General features: G+C 44.5%; 1 protein-coding gene across 1 annotated transcript; it reads right to left on the bottom strand.

Moving 5' to 3' along the window:
* Positions 1–267: 267 nt before the first annotated feature.
* On the bottom strand, positions 268–19,680 carry HHIPL2 (HHIP like 2). Its single transcript, XM_050973038.1, is given in 13 exon segments — positions 268–477; positions 479–588; positions 1,241–1,264; positions 1,267–1,322; positions 3,577–3,658; positions 5,100–5,267; positions 5,808–5,915; positions 6,465–6,634; positions 6,971–7,114; positions 8,186–8,277; positions 8,279–8,481; positions 8,789–8,929; positions 19,500–19,680. Coding segments are annotated over 13 exon segments (1,551 nt in total). The 3' UTR covers positions 268–405.
* Between the last annotated feature and the right edge of the window lie 1,938 nt (positions 19,681–21,618).

Here is a 21,618-nt window from a genome sequence, read left to right as displayed (position 1 = left end):
TCTCATAACCATTTATGTCAGAAAAGGACATCACAGCGGGATCTGGAAGCCAGTGCTGTTAAAGTTTAATATGATTAATAGAACATATGTAGAGACTGCTAACACTACCATTAATAGGGACACACCTGGGAGCACGCCATAACAAGTCAGCCAAAATCTCTTTTAATTGGTCACTATTCAACACTTTTGTTTCACCATTTTATAAGCCACTTGCTTTTTCTGGGACATCACTGAGCTACAAAAGCTGTTTTGCTTGTCTTCTCCACTTTTCCCTTAGGAAATGCTGCTTCCTTTGGAAGAACCTCCTTGATTCTGGCTAGGTGGAAGCTCTTCTTTTTTGGCAAAGGTGGTGCTGGTGCAGTTCTGGAGTTGTGTCCAGTCTTCTTTCCCTTGTGAGGTTTAGCCTCAGCTTTGACTCTGTCTCTCTTTACCACATGGAACTGGTTTTGCTGTTGATGCTTTTATTTTGGTGGATCGGTTTTTTTTTTGCTTTCTTAGAAGAAACTCTTGGGGTGGCTGCAGTGAGGGTAGAAGGTTTTTTTGAAGGCATGGTTGTTGAAGGTTCATTTAGCAACTCAAGGACAGTCTCTGAGGAAAGTAATTAACATGGTTCAGCCTTCCTGCTTTAAGGTAAAAGGCTTATTCAGAGATATGACTGAGGGAAACACTTATTAGACCTATACTCAAGAAAAACAGCTGAAATTATGCAAGAAGAAATGCATACTATAAACCTCTCTTCTTCCATCAAGAGACCCTTGTTTTTCTTGGACAAAAAATGAGTGATTTTAGAAATTATGAATGTGTATGTAAGGAAAATTACTTCCAGAGAGAAAGTGATAAAACCTTGCACACTTCTCTAGTACACTTAAGAATATTAATTGTTCATAATACACTAATATCTGGAAATCCCAGACAAAATAATATCAACTTGCTAAACACTGGTTTCTACTCAAGATGTAACTCCTGCCCCAGCTGCATGGGACTTTAATACAGAATGCAGCTTGGAAAAAGGAAGATGGAAAACTTAGGGGAAAAAAAAATCAGGGACTGGAGTTAAGCAAAGGCACAGCATCAAGTAGACAGCAGAAGCTGTGTTTGATTATCACATAAATGTGATAACCAAATTCAGGATTGCTCCTGCTCAGTGCTGTAGTTGTTAAGACTCCTGAAGGTTTCAATCACATGCCTGTAAGTTTATGTATGTTTTGCTTCTCATTAAAATCAAAGCCTGACAACTTACTTGCTCGTGGAAGAAATAGTATTGCTTGCTCTTTGTTTTCATTGGAACAGGTTTGTATTTACACTTCCCTGGTGGAGCTCTCCTTGGAAAACAGAAAGGCAGATGCAGGCATCTGAGAGATTGCTAGGGAAGTTTATTTATTCCATAGGCACACACCAATTCCCTGTTCTCATTTGCCTCTGGTGGAAGAGGCATGAAAACACTTTAGGCATTTGTAATGCAGCACAGGTGGAATTCAAGAGGCTGACACAGGGCTGGCAAGCCATAAAATCCCTGTCCCAACAGCAGCTGGTGAATGTGACCTTCACTGGGATTTTCTTTGGATACAACAGTGCTGCAGCAAGAGGGGTGATAAAGGAGAGGAACAGGCACAGAGGGAAGGAACCACAACTACAAAGAAACGTGTCTGTCTTCCTCTCCTCTGTCCCCTGATAACTCTCCACAGTACAAAAGCACCAAAAAAACCCCAACCAAACACATTTTCCCTGAGGTAAAGATATTGCACGCTAAGTGACAGGAAGAGAGGTACAAAGAACCACAACACACCTGTGTTCTCTGTTACCCACCAAGGGAACTGCTGTAGGACAAGTAAGAGCAGGTTCTTTCAATTTGGCGTGCTTGACAGCACCAAGCAAAGCAAAGCATGACCTAAGGCATCATGTTTTCTTATGATTAGCATTCTCCTTCAGACAGTGGCAAGAGCCAAGTGCTTCAATTTTTTTTTAATTGTTACTAAAGCAGGGTTGCAGGCATTGCTTGTGGGGATTTCTGGTGGGTTGTGGGGTTTTTTTCCCTTCATCTCTCTGCCCTCTGATTTTAAAATTACATTCGAACTCGTTTTCTCTCTGTTCAGGACAGAAAGAATTTGGTGCCACCCTGCTGTCTCCAAGAGTACTGCTGCAGAGGCAAGCGGAAGTGGGGACAAAGGACACTGCTGCTATGAGCTTTCCTGGCACATTTCTCGGAAAGTCTGAGTTGCCATCAGGCACATGACAGTGGCCCTGGCAATGTTTTGAAAGCAAGAGTTTGTGTAGCTTGCTGCCCATGCCAGTGCACTTTCTGCTCTGTGGGTAGGAGGCAGGAAATGCTGGATTCACTGCCTGGGACCATGCCCAGCAGAGAAGCCAGCTATCCTCCAGAAAAATCCTATAAACAGCAGTAAAATCAAAGGAGAAAGGTTCATGAGGAGACCAGAGTCACTCCAGGAGCTGGAGGTGTCAGGACTGTGCTCCAGAGCCTGCTCAGGCTCCGAGGAGCCTGGGTATGCCTGCAAAGTGCAAACAGGCCAGGGCAGAGCTGACACAGCCCCACGTGGGCTAAGGCGAACAAGGGGAACCGGAAAATGCAGGAAAACATTTTAAGAGCCAAGGGAGTAAGTGCCTGGTCCTATTCTAGAAGTGATGGACACAAAGCTTCAAAAACACAGGGTCTTCATGACACATTAAGGAGTAGCATACAGACAACAAAGATAGATTTCTTTTGATAAATAGATTCTGCTCAAGCTCTTGATGTTTATGCAAGGTCACACACACACACACACACACACACACACACACACATATATATATATATATATATATATTCCTTTTTTATCTCTCACAGTAAATGCACTTCCTGGCAAATGATAAGCTGTTAAAGGCAGAAATTTTGAGCAGCAAAAAACATAGCTTGTTTTCTTCATTTTGTGAGTGTCCAAGGTCTCTGCAAAAGCACAAACATACTACAGAGTGATTTGAAATAATTTAATGTTTTTTAGCAAAATGGGAAAGCTAGGGAGGCAAAAAAAAATACATAAGTGTGCTTATTGTTGTAAAAACAGACTTTAGCAAGGGTAACTGCTTGATGGACATTTTGCTTGGAAAAACTCAGGTTCAGGCTCCAGTTATTATGTAAGCACAGCATGAACCACCAGGTTTCTCTCATCTTTGTGAAGAAAACTGTGGAGTGCTGTTTATTTTTTATTTATATTAATGTGCATCATAGATATTTGATATAATGAACCTAAAGGATATGGACTGTCCTTTTTAAGACATTGTTTTGCTGTAATTCAGATATGCAACCAAGGAAACTTTCTTTTAATCCTTAACTCTCACAGATCTTCAAGGAATTTGAACTTTTTTTCCTATTTCTCTGTGCTCAGATATGGTGAGTGAGGAACAAATTCACTCAAACTGATTAAAGTTGCACCAGAGGTGCAGTGTGTAAACAAAACCCAAGGACTGGATGCAGATGTCAGTGATATTGTATCAGTAGTACTTGGCATTCTTTTACTGTGATAGCTGGAGATTGGTGATTATTGAAGAATTTGGCATGGAAATCCATCTTTAATGACAAACCCTGCAGGATCAATCAGCTTGTAGAGTGATCCACGTGCTGTATAGGCACTGGGATAAGAAGTAGACATAAAATACAGTTCACCTAAATGGAAGTGAAAAAAGAAAACTGGTCTTAGATTCAAGTGCCCAAGCAGGATCCCAGTTCTCCATTTCCCTCTTTCCTGGCTTTTCAGTATTTCATGTAGTCAGAAAAGGAAAGTCCTTCAGCCACCCCCTCAGCCATGCCTTATGTCCAAGAAATGGCTTTGTTCTCACCTTGCCCTGTGCCAATGGGCTCCCAGAAACACTAAATTACCTCCTGGCTGCAGCAGGGTTCCACACAGAACCAGCAGCTCTCTTTCAGGCAGCACCTTCATTACCTCACCTCTGTGGCTCTGAATAGGTTGCTTTCCTCTGTAAAAATACATATTCCTTAAAACTTGTTTGTACTAAAGAAGCAGCCAGAAACTACAAATAGAGGGGAACACCACACAAGAAATATATTTTCCATTTCATAATCATACCAAAAAGGAAAAAATTCATCAAGAGCTATGTTGGCTAATCTGTGGGAGACAGAAGCTTCTCATTTATGTCTGGTAACTGTGGAAGACAAATCCTCTTTGTGCCTTCCCTTCAGCACTCACTAGAACAATATCCAGCAGAAAGGGAAATTAGAGTATCTTGCAAGAGGCAAAGCTGTTGTTGTCTTCCAAACTACATAACTTCTAAAAGGCCACCAGAAGAAGAGACATTTCACATTCACTCACTCCTTATGTTAGAACAGTTAAAAACTGTAAACATTTCACAGCAAAGCCTGCCTCTCCATGCAGCTCTGACAGAATATGCTAGGCTGAAAATCTAGGATCTTTTCCTGGCAAGCAAATCTCTTTTCTGCTGAATGATCAAGTGCTAAAGCACACCTGTGCTTTCCAAAAACTTGCAGTTTCTTTTTGTATTACATACCTCTGTCAGGAGGCTGTAGAAAAGCAAACAGTGTTCATTGGTACTTCCACCTTGGTGAGAGATCTGGTCCTTGTGACCTTAGTAGTGTCCCATGTGCTGAGGCCTTTACACTAAACTTTTAAATGAGTGGCTTTCCTGATCCCCAAATAAAGTCCTGGTCTATGATCTACAGTGTAAATTATGGATTGTTGTGAATAAGACTGAGGAATTCATACTAAGGAAGCAGAAGTTCAGAGAAGCTCTAAGAACTCAAGTGAGGATGAGATGGTATAATGAAAAAGTGAACTGCATTGATATGGTCTTTTGATTAGTCAAAGAGTATAAAAGACCAACAACAAAACAAAAGTTTCATATGAGCGTTGGTTTCCTGAGCTTTTCATCAACCTGATCTGCAACAGCTTCACAGGGCAGGAGACCTCCCTGAGCCTCAGACCAGCCCCCATGCTAAGCCAGCCACAAACTTCTCTGCACTGCCTGCTCTCCAGGCACCCCTCAAGAGCCACAGAATTTTCCACATTTTCCGTACAGTAGACAACAGACTGTACAGTTTCCATTGAAGGTGTGGCCAGCACAATACCCACCTGCTTCATCCTCAGCAAATGAGATGATGAATTTGCTTTAGGAACTGATCATTCGAGGGAAAGCACAAGCTGCTGTGCAGCCAACGCAGATATCCTGCTTCTTCTATTCATTTGTCTTCTCATCTTCCTGTATTCCAGCTTGCAAGGCAAGGCGTATTCTGTTACCATCTGTATGGCAGTTGTCTGGTGTCAAGTGGGCAATTCTCCTTATCTCTCCCTCTGAGTGATCATAATCACTCCTCCCTCAGCAGGGCACATCTGCTGATAACAAGCTATTGAATGTCACTGCATGGCCGATAAGAACTATAACTTCCCATTGTGAGATGCTCCGCCCAAAGGGAGGAGCCAAGCATTGCTACCCGGATATAATCTGGGGGTTCTGGAACATCAGCACGGCTTCCTGCTGGATTCCCCAGAGGAACAGCCGCTGCTTCTACTTCCACAGATCTGTGGAGGACTGTTGGCTGGATTTTGGAGTAACAGACCTGAACAAAAGCAAACTTATCCTAAGGATTCTGAAATGGAGGAAGTTTAGATTCCAGCAAAAATGTTGTTGTAATAGTCAAACACAGAACTTACTCTATATCCAAGCTTCTAATCTACTCCAGCCCAAGAGGTTTTGTGATGCTCCAATATACTTATTTGCCCAGACGAGGAAAATGTGGATACAGAATGGGAGCTGCAGAGGAAACAATCAGACTCACCTGCTCAAGAAATCACCAAAAATATAAAGGCCATTCAAGTTGGGTGATTCACATCCCCTGTAGACAAAGCCTCCAGTAACTGAACTGCCCGCACTGCAGCCATATGCAAATATTGCAGAATGTCATCTGTCAAACACACAGAAATACAAAGTAAGAAAGTTTACTTTCAGAGAGCATCAAAAAGCAGTTGCTCAATGACACCAACAGGTATAAAAATTACTAGAAGGACCAATAGAGTTTAACATTAGCGAAATTTCAGTGGTAATTTCTTAGTTTACTCTGGGACAGAACCGACCCAGGGGCTTTAAGGACCTCTCTGTGTAGTTGCTTATCAAGGCTTAGTCATGATAAGCTTCCATAAGATAAAAAACCAAGATTCTCTATATCAAGAACCAATGCAGGAAGGCATCAGCCTACAGCAAGTGTTATCTTATTTGTATGTGACTGTATCAATCACTTTAGCAGGGATCATCTTTACCAATTCCAGTATTTTCAGAGAATGGAAAAAGATCAAAACTGCAAGTGAGCTCAACATCTTTGTGGGTTCACTGACACAACACAGAGCATAAATGAGTGTGCTCTCGCCATTTTATGTCATGAGACTTGTAAAATAAAAACTCTGCCTCTCGCAATGTTAAAATTGAATTCAGCCCTTTCTCACAGTGAATTATCAGATTCCACAGAGACATATTCCTGACCCCATAGCCATAAACCTCTGGGCAGGCTTTAGGATCAGACATGAATGGATTATTAGGAGGGATATAGTAAGGCTTCCCATCAGGGCTTCTTCTATCCACATCAATCCTCAACACTTTCCCCAACAAAGTGCTCCTGAAGGCAGAAAAAGAAACCACAGCATGAGAGCCATCTGAAAACACAAAAATACCCTTCTTCTCCTTGCCCATTTTTAAAGGAAAAGTTATCTGCCTAAAAATAAATAAACCAGAGGCTAGTATGTCTTGCAACCCACTTAAGCCAGAAAACTCTCTTTTCTCTTAACAACTTGACTTTAAACATGTCAAATTTTGATTTTTGAAATACTGCTTTGGACAGACTTGCAGATGCACGAGCATTTTCAGGAAGCACTCTATTCTTCCACATTTTCTCGTTTCCAAACCTTGTATCTCGGTGAACAAGCTCAAAGCTTTCACCTGCTCTCCTACTTACTTGTTCTGAGCGTTCCCAAATTTTCCAAAAGGGTCTCCAGCTTTCCCTCCATCCCCTGTAAATACATACAAATAGCCATCCACACCAAAGAGCAGTGGCCCACTGTTGTGATTTGCAGCTGGTTCCTCAAGCTCCAGGAGAACGCTTAAAAAGAATTAAAAAAAAAAAAAATAAATTAAGAACTAGATTTTATCTTAGCATGGGACAGGGCAGGTGCACACATGACTGATAAATAAGATTATAGTACTGTCATGAAACATCCTCTTCTACAGTACAAACCTCACAGGGCAGATGTTAATTCCGTAATAGATTAAAGGCTGTTACTACTCTTTAGAAGACAAGAGTACAAGATGGAGAGAGAAGACAACCTTATTCCTGAGTCTTTTCAATCCATTTTAGTTTTCTGTGTGATCTTGAGCCAATCTGATTCTGGTAGTTTCATAGCAGGCCAGTCACACACCTGAACCAGAATGACTGGGAATGTGCAGGTTCTGCCAGTGTAAAAAATCATAGGATCATAGACTGGCTTGAGTTGGAGAAGACCTTAAAAATCATCAAGTTTTAGCCCCCTGCCATGGGCAGGGACAAATTCCACTAGACCAGGTTGCTCAGAGCTCCATCTATCCTGGCCTTGAACATTTCCAGGGCATCCACAACCTGTGCCAGTGCCTCTTCATAATATCTAATCTAAACCTTTCCCCCTTGTCCTGTCACTACATGCTCTTGTAAATGGTCTCTGTAGGCTCCCTTCAGATACTGGAAGGCAGCAATGAGGTCACCCCAAAGCATTATCTTTCCTAGGCTGAACACTCCCAATTCTCTCAATCTGTCCTCATAGGAGAGATGCTTCATCCCTCTGATCCTCTTAGTGACCTCCACTGAACTCTCCAACAGATCTGTGTCCTGTGCTGGGGACCCCAGAGCTGGTTATAGTACTGCAAATGGGACCTCCTGAAAGTGGAACAGAGGGGCAGAATCCCTTCCCTTGACCTGACAGCCACAAATTTTTGGATGCAGCCCAGGACATGTTTGGCTTTCTCAGCTGCAAGCTCACATTGCTGGATTATGTCCAGCCTCTCACCCACCAGCACCCTCAAGTCTCTCTTGGCAAGGCTGCTCCCAATACCCAACCTGTGTTGATATTGGGTGTTGAACAGAGACAGAGAAAAATTATTTCTCATCATGGCATACAGTAGCATATAACATGAACTTTACCATTCAGAGCTTGGGTCAGCTTTGTTGGCATCAGATGCCAAAACCTTCAATTCACTGATCCTGATCTTTTCCACTCAGTTCTTAGCCATGTAATGAGTAACAGATATAAACCTCCCCATTTTCCTTGTGCTTGGGGTGGAAAGCCATTCCCAGGAAGCCCCTCTTATCCCCCAGCCATGGGGTAGCCAGCACTATGCTCTGAATGTGCAGGAATGGCTCCTCCAGCCAGCTGCCATTGGGTAGGTAGACCTAGATGAGGCCAAGCTGCTTGGCTATGAAGGTGCGGTGGGTCCAGTCTGTGGATGCCATGGGACAGGGAGAGAGAAACGGCAAGCGTTTCTCACAGCGGCTTGTGAGAGATTTTAGGGAGTTGGAAAGATGTGATAACCTGTTGAGTATAAACAATTTGCAGCTGCTGTTTTCTACCATGTTTTTCTGTTCCTCTCAAGGACAGTGCGTGAGAAAGATGATTCTGTTAGTTAGCCAATAGAACAGAATCTATCGTACCACTCTATAAAAACCACGTGGTTCTTTCGAATAAAGTTCTTCTTGCCTTTGCTATGATCCTGCCTCTCGTCTGTACCTGCCCTGACCCCGGCACGCAAGTGACATGGTCAGTGGCGTGGGCCATCAGGTTCCTCAGGCCACTGGCAACCTCAGCCAGGCACAGCTGGACACAGCCCCCACGCTCATCCAGCACCGAGCCCAGGCTGCAGCTCAGGGACAAGTTCTGCAGCACCTGTTCTGCAGCACACTTGTTCCAAGCACTTAGAGGTTTAGAGCCCGACCTTCAGATGAGTTGTTCTAGATTCTAAATTCTAAATTCTAATTCTAGAATTTAGCTTAAAAACTGAGTATGAAACTCTGACAACTGTAATATTCCTAAAGAGATGTAGTGCAAGTTAATACCCCAGTTCTGGCATTCCTCCCCTGTGCTCCTGTGCCCTCGGGATAGGTCTGGAAAAGGAAACTGCCTAAAAAAGGCGCAGGAGAGCTACCTGCCTCCTGCTGCTGATTTCAGTCCTCTCCTGTCCCCTTTCCAGGCTAGTACTGGCCATACTAGCTTGGGCTCTAACCCAACCCTTTTTCCTACATTACTTTACCCTAAACCTCCACACACACCTAACAGACAAGGTGGCACCAGCTACATGGCCAGATCTCCCAGTTTGAATGCTGTGGCACGTAGTTTTCCCGCCTTAGCACACAACACAGCATCTGAGATCCTCCCTTCCCTTCCCCTCCCTGAAATAGAGATTTTTGGAGTTCACTTGAGTTAGCAATATGAATTAAGCATTTAAAGTTTAGCCTGTAGAACTATGTGCTGAATTTTAACCCTTTTACTTAAGAAACCTCTGCCATGGTACAAAGGACATAGGAAAATGCAAATTTCTGAAGCTTCTTGCATAAAAGAACAAAACCAGAGGAGACCAAGGGATACAAAGAACCCAGATAAAGAGACTCCTCCGTCTCCAAGCTGATCAAGGCCAACAGATATATCCAGATAAGCACCAAGGGACCAAAAGCACACACGCAAAGGAGAAAAGTTCAAAAGTTCAGTCATGAGGAAGACCACGGCCTTCAGGCTCAGAGACCACCGAGAAACCCCCGCGCGACCACCACAGCAAACAGCGCATGCCCAGAAGGGCGTGGAGCTGATTACCATACGAGGGGAGAACAGGTGGAGCCAGGGGTTGAATGTGCATGGCAAGGTTGAAAAATGTATTGCATATGGAACACCTTTGTGAATAAAGATGTGGCTCAGACTGAGGCTCGGGGCACAAGTTTTCACAAAAGCTATCTCGCTTGTGCCGGGTGCTGACATACATACCCACTTCATAACTATCTCTGGCTGTGGAGTTTATTTATTCCGCGTATCGCTTTATCCCCTCCTCTACCTTGGGCCACCACCCTCCGCGGCAGGCGCTGGCTCCGTGCCCATCCTCTTCGCGGTGCCAGCTACCCCGCTACCCACCCCGTTCCCTCAGGGCCAGTCCCTCCGGCGGCGCGGGCCGTGACTGCGGAGCGGGCCCCGTCTCCCGCCGTGCGGTCTTCGCCGTTCGGCACCTCCCCCCTCCGGTTTCTCTCCTCCAGTTCTTCTAATCACCCATCCTGTCTCCCATTCACCTGTTAATGAAGCTGCCCCTGTCTCTCAAATTTCCTCACTCCTCAGCTCCCTCCCCTCTTGGGGGGGGAGCGCAGGGCCCGTTCTCAGTCCCACTCCGCCCCTGCCTGCCTTTGCCCTGTGTTTTCCTGGCCCCTGGCCCACATCCGATCCTCCCGTCCCTAAAGAGCCGAGCTCCGCTGTGCCCATGCCCGGCTCGGCTCCCATGCTGTCCGTCTCAGATGCTGTGGGTCCTGCGGCCGCCGCCGCCAGGCTGGGTTCTTTTCCCCCGCTGGACACTTTGCCCCCACTCCTCTCCAATCCAGTCACTCCCGGTTCCCACGCTGGAAGCAAGATTGACCCTGATCAAAACACAACCACTTCAGATTATCAATAATCCCTCTCCATCAATAACCTCAGAGGGAGTGTATGCTTCAGTGTCTTCAGGCATAAGCATCAAGAGGTGCATCGAACAGCCAAATACAGCACCCAAAGACCCTTCTCCTGAGCCTCCGAGACAGCAAAAAAACCCAAGCTCATGTGGCATGGAAGAAGGAAAAAAGACTTTGTTATAGGTAATCAATGAAAAAAACGAATCAATAATAATAGCGAAAGATTTTATTTTCACAACCGAAAATACAGTCCTTGATTGCCACAGACAAAGAGACAGCATTGAGCCCGGGACTGGTGCTGGGTGAACCTAGATCCGACCTCTATCACATCAGAACTCCCTCTGTTCACCAAATGGCATCTCCAGGGGGGCTGTTTTATACAGTTTTTTCTGCCCGAGGCAGAGGTGCCCCCATTCCTTTTGTTACCCCGCATATGCATGAAGTTTCTTTTCTCTGTAGGGGCTGGACAATGCTATTTCTTGGTAGGTGGAGGGTGTTGATCATGTTGTGGGAAGTCGGGTATTCAGATGTATGTTCCCGACAACTTTGGTTATCTTGATTGTAGATACTTATCAAGTGTTGATCGGGTGGTTCCCTGAGATGCCCATCTCCATACTTGTTTTGCTCTCTTTCCTTCCTGCCATCAGGAGTTTGGCAACTTCTGTGTGGCAGTCTGTCTCGGGACTGTCTGTGGTCTTAGGCTTTTGGATTTTGGTTACATGTACCATTTTATTTTACAATTTTATTTTATACATATTTCATATAGCATGTATTATCTCACATTACATATTACAACTGTAATCACAGATGTTTGTCAATGTCTCTCCACTACTTCATAAGTGTATAAGACTCCTTGTTCTATATGTGTGAATTTCATGTAGAGACATATACAAACGTTCAATTTCTCAAACACACACAAATCATTAAAAAAGAAGAAGGCAAAAAAAGCAGCCATATCTTTTGTATAGCTATTTGTTGTGAGTTTTTAAGAATGCTTTCAGTTTTCAAAATTCTGTTATATTCTAACAGCTCAACTGTTCCTCTTTTTTATAAGGGTAGGTATAAAATCCAAGTAAATTTGTCTTAAGAGTAATGACTCTTTAAAGCCATTGAAAAGCAGTGATGCAGAAAATTCTAACAGCCTTACTAAAAGGTGTGCAGCACTCGTGCAACTAAATACAATTTTGTCTCTCTATGTACTTTTGAAATAAGAGATTTTTGGAGCAATATGAATTAAGCATTTAAAGTTTAGCCTGTAGAATTATGTGTTGAATTTCAACCTTTTTACTTAAGAAACCTCTGCCATGGTACAAAGGACATAGGAAAATGCAAATTTCTGAAGCTTCTTGCATAAAAAACAATACCAGAGGAGACCAAGGTGTTGTGAACAAGTTCACAAGTTAATACTGTTGGAGTTGTTAGTGTCAATCTGAAACTGTAAGAAGTTGTGTTATTGAAATTGTTGTTAAATATTAAACCTTTAAGTGACCCCTTTCAGTCTTACCCTGTATTTGTACCCCCTTCCATCTTACCCCGGAGCTGTATCCCTTTCCGTAGGAAACCACTTCCCCTGCTCCCAAAAGGACTTGGACCCAGGCTGAATTTTAATGAGAGGCTGATGGTACTACATGAACCATCTCAAAAACAACAAACCAGCACATAAACTGATTTTAACCCAGCAGAACCACACGAAATCACCTACCATTGACCAGAATCGGATTCTGCCACCATAATTTAAATAGCACCCAGTTTGGATGATACTCCTAAGCTACGAGCCAACATTGTCTTCCTAAGGACTCTCGTGAGGACGGAAGCCCCAGCTCTGCCGAGAGACAAAGCTGCACTCCTCCTCAGTGTAGTCCTGTGGGAGCAGCAGCTGTGCGCAACCCCTTGGGTTGCCCACCCAGAGCTGTCTTTAATAAAGGCCTTTTAAAAGAAGCTGGTCTCCTGGCCCTGTTTATCTCAAAGGGATGCAAAGAACCCAGATAAAGGGACTCCTCCATCTCCAAGCTGATCAAGGCCAACAGATATATCCAGATAAGGGGTATATCTGGGTATATCTGATATATATCCAAGGGACCAAAAGCACACACGCAAAGGAGAAAAGTTCAAAAGTTCAGTCATGAGGAAGACCACGGCCTTCAGGCTCAGAGACCACCGAGAAACCCCCGCGCGACCACCACAGCAAACAGCGCATGCCCAGAAGGGCGTGGAGCTGATTACCATACGAGGAGAGAACAGGTGGAGCCAGGGGTTGAATGTGCATGGCAAGGTTGAAAAATGTATTGCATATGGAACACCTTTGTGAATAAAGATGTGGCTCAGACTGAGGCTCAGGGCACAAGTTTTCACAAGAGCTATCTCGCTTGTGCCGGGTGCTGACATACATACCCACTTCATAACTACATCAGGTTGTGGAGTCTGTTTATTCGACGTATTGCTTCACTTTGGACGTAACAAATCAATGAAATTGAAATTTGCAAATACTCAGCCTTTACTAAATTGTGCAGCTTCTTTGAAATCTTACTCCCAACCAGCAAATAAATGGTTCCATGGCCAAAACACCCTGTGGCTTTGGGAAGCTTGCTATGCTAGCACCTGACTTTACCATAATTCATGACCAAAAAATTAAGCACAGCAGATTTGTCCATCCGTTTAAATCTGACTGCAAAACTGAAATTGACTCTTGAGGTAGAAAAAAGAAAATAGCAGCCTCAGTATTGGCCCCTGGGGTTGCTCCTGCAAAAACTCAATAAATGCTAAGAGAATTAAAGGTGCTGGCTAAGTAAGCAAACCAATGCTACACCCTAAGCATTGAGTGAGCTGCTAACAAATGGTAATAACACCATGCATGTATCATTATAAAACCAAGCAATAGACTTTTCACTGCTCGCCCTTGGACATAGCTGCCAAAACTTTGAAAATATGTACTTTGTACTTGTGAAAAATGCATATTTTATTATTGGCTTTTCACAAATATTAAAATTAATATTATATGTGTTATGTTAGAAAGTTATGCTGTATTAATTTTCTCAAGTAGTGTGTTAAATATAGTTTTAGGTTATAACATAATGTTAAAAAAGAAACTATGCTATGTAAGATATTTTTTTAAAGAAAGGACTCGCACTGAAACAGCAGCCACAGGACACCTAAATCTTTCAGATGAAAGGAATTTACTGCACTCTTATCAGAAGAAACTAACTTCTTCCTGCCTCGCTCAGTCCTGAAGATGCCATTAGGATTGAGAGGAAGAAGCTGACACTGACCAGACAGAATCCTTTGTTTGAATGGAATTTATGCATCATGTATGAGGTGTATGAATATGCAACAGGCTATTGTTTTTAATGGTTAATCCTCTGTTAATGGGTATCCTTTTTTGGGCTTATTTTGCCCAGAAAAAGGTACCTAGAAGTCTGTAATTCTTTGTTTTTATTGTCTCATATTATCCTATTCCAAATTGTCCAAATTATTATTACTCTAATTAGATTGCTATTTTTATAACCATTTTATTATTATTAAATTTTAAAAATTTTAAAAATAAGTGATTGGCATTTTTCACATACTCGACATCTATCCATGCAAACATCCAGAAGCTGAAGGAGGAAGTAAAGGGCTTAAAAGTTAAGAAGAACTCAGTTTACATCAATGAACTTTTCAGACAATGGGAGTTGACAGGGTGGATTTCATCGTTTGTTCAAGGAATTTTTGGGTTGTATTCATTTTTTTACTTATGTTTTCCTGTTTTGTTACGTGTCTGCAGAGGTCCAATGGGGAAGATTTCACAATAAGAAAAAACAGGGGAGTTGTGGAATCCTCTGACTCCTACCCCTCAGGGAAATCCCCAGGGCCTGCCTTGGAAGAATATATCATAGAGTTTTCCCCGCCTATGCTACTAGAGGGGACTCAGCCAATGGTGCTCTGCAGCACTACTGCCAATCTACACTAGATTGCCTTCCCCATTGGCCAGTTGACACTGCTCACCCCAATTACTCATCCCTCCTCCCCGCTACAGGTTGCTGCCCTTTGCCCCGACCTTTGTCCGCCCTTGTGCCCTCAGGTCATTGATCACTGACCCCATTCTTAAGTCATGCAGACCACATGGTTTGGTATTTTGTCTCTGGTCCCTTTGGCATGGTGGATGCAATAAACCCTCTCTGGAATATATCATGCAAAGACCCTTCCTGTCTTTCCTCTGCTGAGCTATCTGTAGTATGTGTATGTGTGCGTGCATGGACTTGAAATGGCTGATCTTGTGGCCTTACTCTGAGTGGCTTCTGAAGGAGATGTTTCAAAGAAGGTTGCAGCGTTTCTACCACTCTGCCACGCTGCAAAAAGGAAGGGTGTGGTTCTGCCAGCTGGGACTGGGGTCAGACTGCAAGGACAGGTCTGGGGGACTTGGCTCCCCTTTGCAAGACTGAGAGTTTGGGGGTGGGAGGATGGAGACGTTTCTTACAGATGTGATGGGGAAGCAACAGAAACCAGGTCATTCTGTGCTGCTTTCTGGTAACAAAATGGCAGCAATGAAAAATGAGAAACGTCCTACACCATCCAAAAGCTGCAAGGGCTTTACTCCTTACAAGTGATAACCTGGGTCTTGCTGTGAGCAAAGAGAACAGCTTAGTTGAGAAGTCTGGAATCAGGGTCTGTAGTCTTCGTATTAGATATCCTGGAAAGGCTACTACTTGCACAAAGCAAAAAAAAAAAAAATAGTGCTTGTATAACTGCCCAGATTTTAAAATTCTGTTTAAAGAAGCTAACTTGTTTAATGAGGCAGAAAAGTTACTGATGTAGTAACTTACATTCCTGGACTGTGCATGTACTTACCCTCTTCCATCTCTGTCAAATAAAAGTACTAAAAAGATTGTTTTTGGGCTGCTGGCATGAAAACCGGTAAAATATTTATGTAGTATGTAGCCTCTTCTGCTTTAACTTTGAAACTTTGTGCTGATTAAAATGGAGGTGGGATCTAAATAAAAACATTTTACAGAAATTCTGGCCCAGAATGTTTACAAGATGAGTTTCAATTTAGGTACAAATTCAAACACAATGCTTGATTTTCAGAATTTATCCTACATTTTACACAGCTAAATACTTAAAGGTATTTGAAGGAACTTAATTTTAGATCTGTAGCACATGAAAATGTTGCCTGCAGTATTTTTTTCCTGATGATCAGAGATAGAGTCAATGACATCTACAGGAATTGCATGAGATGGTATTTACTTATTTGAATCAGTTTTAAATCTCACCTACAGTCTGCTTCAGTAAGACTGTGCATGTATCAGATGAATTTAGCCCGTTTATTTAATGTATCAGATTAATTTAGCCTGTATATTTCATCAAGGTACATCTTTAGCAGCTACAGCTTCTTCTGGCAGCGTTTCACCTGCGTTTTTTAACCTATCTCCTATTGCCTTCATCTGTTACTCCCTCTTTTCTTCTGTGGGAAAATAGGCCTTATCAATCTTCTCAATGTCACTTGTGATATTTCCAGAGCTCTGTCAGGTTGCTTCCCTGCTCTGATCACCTCTCCCTTGGACTGCTCAGTCCCACCTTACTGAGTGGAAAATCCTCAGCCTCCACACTTGTAATTCTGTTGGGAAGGATTTACACGCAGCTGACTATGCTTTGATAAAGTGTGAAATACAAAGCTGTGTTTCGTGTCAGATACATACAGGCAATGTGTGTATTTGTGATTGTAATATGTGTGGAAACTGACCATGGGACAGTTATAAAGATGAATTCTAATAATAACTGAGGAAAGTAAAGCATGGAAGAAGGCTATCCTTTGTTGAACCTATCCTTTGTTTGCAATTAACCTTTATAAGTCTTAAGTTGATTTAGGAGCATTTGAATCAAAGGATGTTGTTTATTTTGACAGGAACTTTCTGCTTGTAGTTAAGCCTTTGTCGTGGTTTGAGAGGAAATGAAGTTTTTTTGTGGTGGTGTGGTCATGCCAATCGGTGTTCAGATTTTAATATTGGCACCTGGTTTGTCCACTGAGGGCATGGATACGCCTCTGAGAACACAGGGGGTTAAAAGCTGTGAACGCCCAGGGGAATTTCCTTTTGGGTTCTGCTTTGGAACAGAGCAGACCCTCCCCTGCCCGGCTCGGAGCTGGGCGGTGGGGGGGGTGGGAGGGGAGCCATGTGGCCAGAGGGAGGTAGGCCAGACCTGGGCCAAAGGGTAGAGAAGCACTGCGAGGACTTCGGGCAGCCATCCCCCATTCCCCCTCCCACCCGGAGGGAGAGAGAGAGAGAGAAAGCAGCCTGTGCCTGTGATAGCGTGGCTGGCAGGGCAGCCAGCCATGGGAGTTCATGAACCAAACCGGCAGAGCCTGAGACTTTTAACCCTTCTTGGGATGATGGAAACCATGCAAATGCTGATTCCTCCTGAAGTTGACGAGATTGAGAGAAGTTGAGAAGAATCCTAGGTTGGAGGACATGATGGAGTGGCCTTTGGCTGGACTTTTCTTGGATAGCCATGACAGAACCCTTGAGTTCCTGTGACACAGAGACTGCCTTCTAGGGGGAGGCAATGGCTCAGAGCCAGGAGAGTGCAGTGATGTGAAAGTGTGTGAACAGAGACGACGGGTGAGGAGGGTGGTGGTGGTGCCCTCCCTCTTCGAAGAAGAGGAAGATGATCTCTATTCAAGAGACCCCTCAGCCCCAGGGGGTCCCCAGGAGGTGAAATTTGGGGGGGACAGGTGTCCCAAAAGGAGAGGGACTGTGCTCTTTTTTTGAACTGGACAAAGCATCCTTAAAGGGAAAAACCCTAGAAGCAGCTCTGGTCCATGTGCAGTGGTGAGAGCACTGGACCTGGAAGGAAGAGGTCATGATGGCAAATGTTCTCCAGGCGGTGCCACACGTGACACGGAAACACGAGAAGTTTCGACTGTTTCCTGGGGAAGTGTCGCCTCGTTCACAGGGGTCCCAGGATGAGGGAAGAGACGAGAAAGTTGACTCCATGTTTCAGAAGGCTTGATTTATTATTATATGATAGATAATATATTAAAACTATACTAAAAGAATAGAGGAAAGGATTTCACTACAAGGCTAAGCTAAGAATAGAATGGAATGAATAACAAAGGTCTTCTCCCAGACCGAGACCGGCTGGACAGGTGAACTGTGATTGGCTCTTAATTGGAAACAGTCTGACGAGGCCAATCACAGACCTCCCCTGTTGCATTCCACAGCAGCAGATAAGTTTGTTCCTGAGGCCTCTCAGCTTCTCAGGAGGGGAAAAATCCTAAGGAAAGGATTTTTCATAAAACATGTTGGTGACAGGGAAGTCTGTGGTTCAAGAGGGACTCCTCTTTTCTCGAGGAATTGAGAATTGATTATCTAAAGGGTGGTAATGGAATTAGAAATTTGGTGGGGGGAGGAGGAGGAAATTTGGAAGGTTTTCATCCTGTGTTCTGTGTGTTTCCTTGTAGTTTTAGGTTAATAAAGTTCTTTTTTTTCTTTCAATCTTAAGTTGGAGCCTGCTCTGCTCTGTCTCTGATCACATCTCACAGTAGATACCAGGGAAAGAGGTATTCTCATAGGGGCACTGGCATTGCACCAGGCTCAAACTTTGACGGCCTTAAAGAGTTTTGCAACAATAACCTTTTGAAGTATAATTTTAGAATATTTCTTGTAGTAGGGATCTTTGAAACTATAGCTTTAGAATATACAAAAAGGAAACATGCAGCTTGAGAAAGGAATATGAACATCAATTCAAGGATTAATAATTTTGACCAAGGGAAGCTGGGCATCACTATTATGAGATTTATAGTCCTTGCAATCAAAAGGTGGACCCACATCTGGAGATTGGACCTCACCATCTGGAAGACTTCTTCCTTCTTTCAGCATCCGAACCACCACCACCTGGGATACTCCTTTTTCTGGGATACATCCTAAGAAAAACTAAATCACAATAGTGTATAGAATTGTGACGTAAAAATTAGGAATAGAAACTGCTGAGAAAGCTTATGAGTACCCCTATAAATACCTGTAAGCCCCAACTATCAGTCTGCAGTTGGCAGAAAACTTCCCCCACTGTCCCCAGTGCTGTATTGCTCATACTTTATCATATTAATTAATATAATGATTGCTGCTTGTATATTGGCCGAGTCAAGCTTCTCATTTATAACAAAAGGAAACTACTACTGATCTTGAAGTCCATTTTGGCCATATTCTGAGTGACTTTCTACTGCTGCACTTCATAGGTGACTGTTTATGTTGTCTGCATTACTAATTTTTCATTTTATTAACCACTTTGCTTCCCTTGAGTTGTCTCGGCTTCTCCTCAATGAGTGTCCACAGCCGCATCTTTAGTTTCCTTTACTTTCTAGGAATGTTCTCCATGTGCTGCACATCTCTGTGATGCAGAAAACAGACGGACCCTGCTGAGAAGCCTCCCAGGACTTGCTATTGACTACTGGTATTGACTATCTGCCTGCTGCCCGATAGGGACAAGCACATCCAAGAGTGCAGCGAGATGAATAGGACCCACTTCTGCCACCTCTTGCAGCTCCAGGATGAGGATTACTTAGTAATCAGTTTCCCCCAGTAAAGAGCCGGCGGCGCACTGTTGTAATGAATTCAATTGCCGGCTGCGATGCAGAGGGACCAGGTGTGCTGTCCAGCGCGGGGCAGCTGACCGCCTGACTTGGGGACGGGAGTGGGTCCGCGCCCTCCTGGAGTGGGTGGGGGTGGGAGGGTAGAGAGTTCAACGGCAGAGCCGGCTGGGAATCTTCCTCCGCAGCCACCGGGGCGTCCTCATGGGTGGAAGACAGCGGCGGGGGCACGCCCCCTCTCTCAGACAGGCTGTTGTCACTCACCGCAGCTGTCGATTGTATGGCCTGGCAACCTGGGCGAAGCAGTGAGAGACAGTGCTTCCGAGATCAGGACGCTGACAAACTCTGCTGGAGGCAGTGGAGCCACGGGCAGGGCTGGCCCAGGAGGTGCCCGCAGGGCTGGTGGTGGCGCTGCCCGTGGGGCTGGCTGGGGTGGCACCGCCATCCCCAGAGGGAAGGGGGCGGGGGGGGGAAAGAAAGGGGCCCCTCTTTCGCATGCTCCAAAGAGGCAGAAAAAAACTTCTCAGCTGTGAGCGAAACGCCCCCCCCCCGCTATGCGCGGGGGCTGGAAACTGTGAAATACAAAGCTGTGTTTTGTGTCAGGTACAGACAGGCAACGTGTGTATTTGTGACTGCGATATATTTGGAAACCGACCATTGGACATGTTATGAGTAAAAAAAGAGTGACCTGGTTTTTTTTAAGAAAAGGGTTGCAGAGTTTAAAGTTAAGCTGGGAACCGATTCCTGGCCAAGAGTTCTTTTGCTGGTTAAGTGTTGTAATCACCTGTTGAGTATCGTCGTTAACCCTCTATTGTGGAGAATTCTTTTTTTCAGTACCACCCTTGCCTGCTGCCAAGAGAATGACAACCCCCCCCCCCCCACCCCGACGGTGGGAAGGGAAGGGGAATCTCAGGAGACATGCAAATTTATCTCAAAACCCAGACTGCAACGGGACGGGACCCCCACCAAATCCTGGAAAATACCCCAAAAGAGACGAGCCAAAGCAGAATTGAGAGCTCAGAGTGGTGTTTGGACAGCAGGGCGAGGTCTGAAGCCAGCAGAGACGCTGAAAACCTCAGTCACTCCTTGCCCTGGATATAAAGAAGTCAGTCGGGTCCAGGACTCCTGGACTGGCAAACCAAACTGAACACAGTGTATCCCCCATTGCCCTTGTGAGGACAGGATTCCCGGCTCTGCCCCCTAGGGTACAGAGCTGCACATTCCTCCTCTTCCGAATTACTCTTGGGGAGTGGTGGCAGGAAACTGCAGACCTGTCACCCCCCCCCTTCCCGAGCTGATCAATTTTAATAAAGGCATTAAAAGGAGAAAGATCTCCTGCCCTGTTTATTTCAGCTGGGGGTTCTCTGGGATAGCCATGCCTGAAGAGGACACTGGGACTGGGATGGCCACTCACCCTAGGACCTCCGGGACAGCTGGTTATCAGGACCAGAGAAGATCAGCTCAGGACCAGTGACGCAGCGGGAGTGGGGGCAAGTGAGAGGAGTGTGAATGAGACAAGGGCTGGCAGCTCAGATCCTCAAAGTGAGTGGGACTTCCTTGTACCGCGTTTTCGAACTCCGGTGAGGGGGCTGGCCGGGAACAGGAGGAAGCGTGTGGAATTAATGTGAGTGAGAGCCTCCGAAGGGGGAGAGAGGGCCCCCCACTCCAGGCATGCGGAGGAATTCTGGGTGTGAGTGGCACTCAATCCAAAAGTCCTGACGAAGGAAGTCAGGCAAATTGTAAGTCTCAAGAAGAATTCAAGCAAGCTCAAAGCCCTGCAGGCAAATTAAGTCCCGACGAAGGAGGTCAGGCACAGATCTTGGCGAAGGAAGCCGGGGTTTGTTTTAAGTACTGTTACATAGAGAAATGAGGCAGTTGTTTTTCCTGACAGAGGGGAGTCAGGCACGGCTCAGGCTCTTATGCTGGAGTTCCGTGGGTTTAAGTCCTGATAGACATAAGACCTGACATTGGTAAAGTTGGGCAGTCAAGAGATCAGGCAGTTTTTCCTGACAGTCAGGCACGAATCCGGCTCTTACGCCAGGGTTTTGTGTTTTAAGTCCTGATAGACATAAGACCTGACTTTGGTAAAGTTAGGCAGTCAAGAGATCAGGCAGTTTTAGAATAAAGTCCTGAGCTTCAGGCAATTTTTCTTGAGATTATCTATCAGTAGAGGCACTTTTGGGAGTTTTTTTCTGTTGAGACCTGAAAAATGGGAGGATGTAATAGCAACAGGCAAGAGCTGAGGAATATACCTCCCAATAGTCCCTTAGGGGAACTGTTGGACAGATGGGATTCTATAGAGGCCACAGAGGGATAGGATAAGGTTAAAATGATTCATTACTGTGTAGAAGTTTGGCCAGAATTAGCGGTGCAAGGAGGATGG

Source organism: Serinus canaria, chromosome 3 (genome assembly GCF_022539315.1).
Source record: "Serinus canaria isolate serCan28SL12 chromosome 3, serCan2020, whole genome shotgun sequence".
Taxonomy (NCBI): Eukaryota; Metazoa; Chordata; class Aves; order Passeriformes; family Fringillidae; genus Serinus; species Serinus canaria.
This window is presented reverse-complemented; position numbering and strand designations above follow the sequence as displayed.